The 8,105-nt window shown below is 37.4% G+C and overlaps 1 protein-coding gene across 1 annotated transcript; it reads right to left on the reverse strand.

Moving 5' to 3' along the window:
- Positions 1-2,096: 2,096 nt before the first annotated feature.
- LOC134722483 (uncharacterized) lies at positions 2,097-7,805 on the reverse strand. Its single transcript, XM_063586104.1, has 2 exons — positions 7,443-7,805; positions 2,097-7,355 (listed from the first exon to the last, which is right to left on the reverse strand). The coding sequence occupies exons 1-2, from the start codon at positions 7,803-7,805 to the stop codon at positions 2,097-2,099; spliced, it is 5,622 nt and encodes a 1,873-aa protein (XP_063442174.1).
- Between the last annotated feature and the right edge of the window lie 300 nt (positions 7,806-8,105).

The following is an 8,105-nucleotide window of genomic DNA, read 5'->3' on the forward strand; positions in this document are numbered from 1 at the left end:
TAAAACAACTAATCTATAAGGAATGACAAACACAAAGAAGTGATCTTTAAATAGGAAAACTATTCATATGAATTTCTTCTGATAAAAAAAAGTCAGGAAAAAACATCACAAAAGTAATGACAAAGATGAAACTAAATGACAATTAAAAACTTAAGTATGTTCATTATCTCAACCACCAATCTCACATTATGTACATTTATTGTCTGAAGAGTTTAATTACATTGGTGTTATTGATTGCTGATGACATTATGTCTTACCCGTAGACCGGAGGTTCGGAGTTCGGGGTTCAATGTTCTGTTCGAAATGTGACTGTTAAAGTCGAGTTCATGAGTCCAAATAACCTCCCCTTGGAAATTCCTGTATGTTCTCTGAAAAAAACTTCTTCATATATGGTTTTGATGCTAGGATAAAACAACAAAATAGATCAAAGACTTAAACAGCTGTGTTGTGCATCATTTTTCTTGGACAATAGAGAATCCTCTATATGGAACATTTAAATATCTTAAATATGAAATGTGAAGAATCCTCTAACATAATAGCAGGTAAACAACCTCAACATATTAAGGGGCCTCGGTGGCCAAGTGGTCTAAGAAGTTCTACAACTGTTTTAACAAGCCAGTCAACCTTGATGTTGTGAGTTCTTATCCTGCTCGTGCGGGTGCACTCAACTCAATGACTAGGTTTGTCAAGTTTCCTATCGAAGGTTAGTGGATTTCTCCTGCACTCCGGCACATCCAACCATACAAACTGACCGACACGAAATTGATCACTCAAACAATTGCATAAGAGAAGGCGAGCAACTTCAGCTTTTGAGCAATCTTCCTATGAAGTTTGATGGATCTGGTTTGAAAACAGTAGGGAAGATTACACACAAATCGGTTTTGGACAATGTTCAAACCGGCTAAAAAACACTAAAAGTAGGCAAAGCGGAAAGGAACACTTTTAAAAACAGCTCTATATTCTAATCATGATATATCTAGAACCACAATTAATTAGATAAGCCAATGAACCACATTGTCATCTAAGGATATTATATACAACCGTTATGGAATAACCCTTTCACAAATGATATCGGATATGTTCCTTACGTCGTAACTACAACCCCCTTCCCTTTCATGAATTTGACCTACCGAATTAGACTATTTACCGGATTTGTAATTGTAATGACTCCCATCTATTCTTTGCGGGCATTAAATAATGGACTTCATTAAAGATAACCGTTTTATTTATTGTCATATAATCCACTCTATTAACACAATATAGCATGAATAACAAAGGTATGCTGGTGCTCAATGAATGATTACAAATGTTGACAGGTAAGTATAACTCCAAACTGAACGTGAACATCAAACGGTAAAAAGCTGAAAGAACAAATAAAAACTCAATATAAAACCTATCAATCAAAAAGATTTGCCAAAACATACAAAAATACAAAGTTGGCTTATGACACTAATTGTGTTCCATACATTCACATAAAAAATACAAGTATTAACAATATATCTAGTTTGGTAACATAACTGTGTGTCAAAACTGAGTGTGTACAGCTTTAGTGTGTTGAAAACTCGACAAGTATAAAAAATTATGTATGCAAATTATGACACGAATTGCTTTCCATACTTTAAAAATATCGAAATGAGGGGGGTGCTATGAATCATACAAAAATTACCAAAAAAGGGTATTTGAATGTTTATAGAACATTTTTATAGTGTAAATGTTGTCTCTATGTGTTTACAAGTAATAACAAACGGTTGTGAAACAATAAAACAAATAATCTGGTGACGTGGCATATTTTGTCATCATTGTCATTTACCCAACGTTTTATACGTCATCAAAACACTATACATGTTTTATATGTTTACAATAAACAGTTCTTCAGATTGTCAATATGCTATAAACTTACACTGTGCCGGAATCTGGCAGATATATCAATAAATGATGCTGAATCATCAACGTGAGCATGTAAATATGGGGAAATTACAAAAGAGGGGAAAGTAACGAAGAAGATAGTAAATATAAGTCAACTTTCGGAAACATCATGAAATAATTACAGACGAGTCAGTACACTCCCCGTCTGGCATGCTATTTATGCCACTACACTATTCATAAGTTCTTGACAATAGCACAAGTTCTGTCACTGGTCTAATGAAGAAAGCTGGTTTCACACAGTCTTTGTCCACAGTACGCACTATACGAATTTCTACCTTACGTACTAAATTGTCAGCACTAGGGAATGTTTTAGTGACTATTCCCATTGGCCAACTTAAGCGATTAACTTGATTGTCCTTGAGCAACACGACATCTCCTTCTTGAATGTTTTCTCTTTCTTGAGTCCATTTCTGTCGAATTTGTAAAGTTTGCAAGTATTCCACTCGCCAACGTTTCCAGAAAACGTTCGAAAGGTATTGTACACGCTTCCACTGTGCATAATACATGTCTTTACAATCGAATGACACATCCTTTGGAATTAATACACTAGGCTTTTGAGTGATGATAAGATTAGGTGTGAGAGGTAATGGGTCATCAGAGTCCGTAGGTACACATGTTAAAGGCCTGGAGTTAATTATCGCAGACACTTCCGCTAACAATGTTACTAACACTTCATGTGATAGTTCTTTTCCAGGAAGTTCTGATAACATAGAGTCTAGGATTGATCGCGTTGTTTTTATCATTCTTTCCCATATACCTCCCATATGAGATGAATGAGGTGAATTAAAATGCCACTCTATGCCATTATCATATAAATGTTCCTTTATTGGTCCATCTTCTACATTGATACTATCAATACCAAGTTGGTCAGTGGCTCCGACGAAATTAGTACCTCTGTCAGACCTAATTAGTTTTACTTCCCCTCGAATAGCTATGAAACGTTTGAAGGCGTTAATAAACGACGAGGAAGTCATTTCCTCCACTACTTCTAGGTGAACACCTCTTGTGACTAGACATGTAAAAATGACGGCCCAACGCTTTGAATTCGCAACGCCACCTCTAGTGCGTCGGCTTATGACGGACCAAGGTCCAAAGGTGTCAATCCCTATAGATGTAAATGGTGTTTCAGGGATCACACGGTCTTCAGGCAAGTCAGCCATTTTTTGTTGTTCGGTATGCCTTCGAAGCTTGCGGCAAGTTATACACTTGTAAATTATTGATGAAACAAGACGCTTTTCACCTAATATCCAGTATCCTCCTGTTCGTATCGCTCCTGATGTAAATTGTCTTCCTTGGTGTTTTATCTTTTGATGAAAGTAACGAATTATCAAAGTTGCAATCCAATGTCTACTAGGTATTAAGATTGGATTCCTTTCATCGGGTTGTACATTTGCCATTTTGATACGCCCACCAACACGCAGAATGCCTTCACTGTCGATAAATGGACTTAACTGCAACAGTGCACTATTTCCACGGAGTGGCTTGCCATTTTTAATACAATCGATTTCGTCTGAAAAGATCTCGTTTTGCACAACTCTGACAACGAACATCTCTGCATCCCTGAATTGACACCTAGTTTCTTTTGAGATTCTATTAACAAGAAAGTTCTTTATCAGCGCAATTGATCTAACAAGTGACTTCCAGTTTCCAAATCTTTCGAATCGTTGTGATCCTAAGGAGAGTTTCTCAAGACTCGTTGTTTTTCTAGTTGTAATGTCAGGACGTATTTCGTTATCGGTGTCGGGATTGATCAGAGAAAATTTTTCAATAGTTTGATCGGCATCATTTTTTATCACCGGACCAGATAGCCATATACTATTTTCTAATTTCGAAGGAATTATTGATCGAGTTGCCAGATCGGCTGGGTTGCCATCTGTATGCACATAAGACCATTGCTCGGAATTTGACACTGTGTGGATTTTCGCAACACGGTTTGACACATAATTGTAAAATCGTCGTGATGAATTGAAGATGTACCCTAGTACAACTTTACTATCGGTATAATACTGAATATCAGACAAAGGTATATCTAACTGGTCTGATATTGTTTGACCTATTTCTGTTGCTAGCAAAGCTCCACATAGTTCTAAGCGTGGAATCGTATGACTGTGACTGGGTGCAACCTTTGCCTTTCCCATAATAAAACCAAAATTCTTATCGTCATCTAGTTGTATGTAACCAACTGCGGCTATTGCCTTCTCTGATGCGTCTGAATAAATGTGTATCTTCCTTGTTTTCGCTAAAGTAAATGAAGTAGGTACAAACATCCTTTTGAATTTTACTGTTTCCAAATCAAAGAGTGACGTTCTCCAAGATTCCCACTCGTTGTAAACCTCTTCCGGTAACGGTTCATCCCACATGATCTGTCCTGTCATAACTGATCTGAGCAGTAATTTTCCTTTAATAGTTACTGGCGCTAAGTATCCAAGAGGATCAAATATACTGTTTATTGTTGACAATAATCCTCGACGAGTATACGGTTTGACATCTCTATCGATGTAGTACATGAAAGTATCAGTTTCAAGGTCCCAGTTCATACCAAGGCTATGTTGTATTGGAAGAATATCGGAACTAAGGTCGAGATCCTTAAGACTCTTTGCAAGATCTTCATTATCAAACGAATGCATAACTTCCTCAACGTTTGAAGATATCTTGTGTAGTCGAATGTTACCAATAGATTTTAAAGCTGACTTAGTTCTCTTCATGAGATCAATTGCTTCGGCGCTAGAAGGTTTCGAAGTTAAACCATCATCAACGTAGAAATCTCTAGTGACAAAATCAAGCATATCGGAGCCAAACTCATTTTCTCCTTCCATGGCAGTTTTTCTAAGTCCGTATGACGCAATAGCAGGACTAGGACTATTGCCGAATACGTGCACACACATGCGATACACTGTTAGAGGTTTGTCAAAATCATTGTCGGTGTACCAGAAAAATCGTAGATAGTCTCTGTGTTTTTCATCAACTTTAAAACTGTAAAACATTTGTTCTATATCGCCCATGATGGCCACTTGCTCCCTACGGAAGCGGAGCAAAACACCGATTAGATTATTCGTCAAATCTGGTCCACTAAGCAACACATTGTTAAGAGACACGCCATCAAATTGTGCAGAGGAATCAAACACAGCACGAAGTTTCCCAGGTTTCTTGGGGTGATAAACCCCGAATATTGGCAAATACCATTGTTCCTGATCATCGTTGATATGTGGGGCCTTCTCAGCATGACCCTTTTCTAGAATTGTATTCATGAAAGTGAAGAAATGTTCACGCTTCTGAAGATCTTTGCGAAGACTTGCATCTAGACCTTTGGCTCTTTTCCATGCTAGATTTCTGTTATTTGGTAGAACTTGACGATCTTGTCGAAACGGTAATGGGGCGGACCAATTACCACTTGAGTCCTTCCAAAGGTTTGTATCCATAGATTCTATAAATTCTCTGTCATCACGAGACAGTCCAGGTTTATCATCATCAGGACGGCGAATAAACACATCTTTGCCAATGTTGTCGTATGCACTTTCATTAACTTCAAGTGTACGCACTTCATCAATTTTAAGTTCACTTGTACACGGTGGAAATATCGATATTCTATCGGAAGAAAGTAAGTATGTCTTTTTAACACGAGTTTCGTCTGGATAGTGCAGTTTTCCGAGACAAGTTTCACCAATAACAGTCCATCCCAGAGGAAGTTTCTGTGCATAAGGCGCATTCCCAGATCCAATTCTTTGATCAAGCACGTGATGAGCAGAAATGAGATCACGTCCAATTAAGAGCAAGATTTCGGACTCTTCGTCAAGAGGTTCGATAAATTCCACGAGATCACTGAGATGATTATGAAACAAAACAACTTCTTGAGTAGGTATTTCGTCTTTAGAATCTGGAATGAGGTTACACTCTAAAATGTCAGGCACATGTAAATGAGTTTGTTTATCTAATGACTCGACGACTAAACCACTAAGCTTTCGACCAGATGCTTGAGATTTTCCGGAACATGTTGACAAGGTAAAATCAGAGACACTCGTTGATCCAAAGTAATCGAAGAGTTCCGATTTTCCTAAAGTCCTATTCGATTGATCGTCCATTAAAGCATATACTTTTAGCCTTCTATCAGGATTGTCACTACGATACACTTCTACAGGTATTATCTTTGCGCATGATTTGCCACCAAATTTATCCATGCAAATCTGTGTGCATGCTGATTGTATAGGAGTTTGAACTTCATGTTCCACATCAACAGGCTCCCCGCCATGACCTGATGGCCGTGTAGACTGTTGATCTCGATTTTTTATGTGCAGTGCTGTAGGGTGATCTGTTTTTCCACACTCCCCACATTTGATTGCGTTAGGACAGTTCCGTTTAAAATGTGATGCTGACAAGCAACATCCGAAACATAATTTGTTCAACTTCAAAAATTGTCTACGTTCTTGTATTGGCTTTGATTTGAATGTTCTACAATCATTAAGTGTATGGTTTGTACCATGAATCAAACATTTCTCACGAGGATCGACACTTTGACTCCTCTCATGTTTTGTTTCAGCGAAGTCTGTTTTCCTGGTACGAACGTCATTAAGTTTCCCTTTTGCTGTTGGTAGTTTATCCTTAAAACCAGTGTTTGCCTGTTGACTGTCATATAAAAAACTTGGATTGTTCTTTACCTTACTTTGTTGCTGTATAAACTGAGCAAATACATGAAATGGCGGATATATTGTTTTGTTTTTATCATTATATTTAACGGCCATACTAGTCCATCGTTCTTGAAGCTGATATGGAAGCTTAGCTACGATTGGCGTTACACCAACTGATGAGTCAAAATAGGAAAATATAACCTTGTAATTGTCATTTTCTTTGACAGATGATATATCTGACAAGATGTCTGACAGATCATACAACTTAAAATATTCTTTGTTTGTAATGCGCGGAAAAGCTGCTAGTTTTGTCTTGAGTGCACTATCGATAAGCTCTGGGCTACCATACCTTTCATTTAATCTCTCCCAGATTAGTTTTAGAGCTCTTGACGGATTGTTAGTATTCGCAGCTTTGATACTTTGAACTTGTGTTTTAGAACTAGGACCAGTCCACTTTAACAATAGGTCTATTTCCTCACTTGAATCTGCATCAATCTCTTTGACTATTTTCATGAAACTGTCCTTCCAAGATGGATAATACTCGGGTTTGTCATTAAAAATATTAAACCTTGACATTAAGAGATCACGTTTTAGCAAGAAACGTGTGAAATCAGTAGCAAGAGTTCTATCACTCGGATAAGGATGATTGTCTGACACATGCGTATCTGCAATAACATTTTTTCTTGGAATGAACGAGTTTGCGTGTGGGTCTAATGTTCCACTAACATGTGTGTTTTCTTGATCGATATGAGTTGAATGTTTATTTTCTTTGTCGACATGAATTTCATCAGTGTTTTCTTTGTCCATCTGAATTAAACTAATTTGTTTCTGAACATGATTAATATATGCAGCAGTTTTAGATTTCGAATCAAGCTGTGGTTGATCAGGCAATACTTGTGACATATTTTCATCGCATTCATTTTGCAAAGCTTCAGCCTCTGCTTCAACTGCTGCTGCTTCCTTCTGTCGAGAAAGCAGGTCTAAATCGGCTTCAATGTCGGCTTTCTTGCGTTCTACTTTTGCTGATTCTATCGACTTTTTCTCTTCTAGAAGAGCCTTCTCCTTCAATAATAAAGTTTCTTTCTCTGCAAATTGAACTTTCACCTTTGCAGCTTCAGCTTTGGCCCTTGCTCTTGCAAGAACTGACGAAGAGGTAGAACTATGTGTTTTTCTGGATGAGTGGCTTCTCCTAGAACTTCTGCTAGCTAAGGAATTCTCTCTCTCTATAGCACGTAACTCATTAATGAATGTGTTCATTCGTTTACTTTCTGTTTCCACAAATTGCGTAAAATCTTGCATTTCACCTGATAGTTTATGAACTTCATCCATGCCTTCAGCAGTGTTCGTCCTCGAAAGAAAATCTAAGTATTCTTTACAAATTGTGTCATAACGTACAGTTCCACTCATGAATTCTGTTTTTAGCTCCTGTAATGATGTTAACTCATTTGAATACGGTTCAATGTTTCTTGCTAAAAGCTGAAGGTCACTTTTTACGATTTGCATTTTCAACAGAAATTTTCTTTGTTTGTTTTCAAAAAGTTCTTTACCACTCTCAGT

This window comes from Mytilus trossulus, chromosome 6 (assembly GCF_036588685.1).
Source record: "Mytilus trossulus isolate FHL-02 chromosome 6, PNRI_Mtr1.1.1.hap1, whole genome shotgun sequence".
NCBI classification, from domain to species: domain Eukaryota; kingdom Metazoa; phylum Mollusca; class Bivalvia; order Mytilida; family Mytilidae; genus Mytilus; species Mytilus trossulus.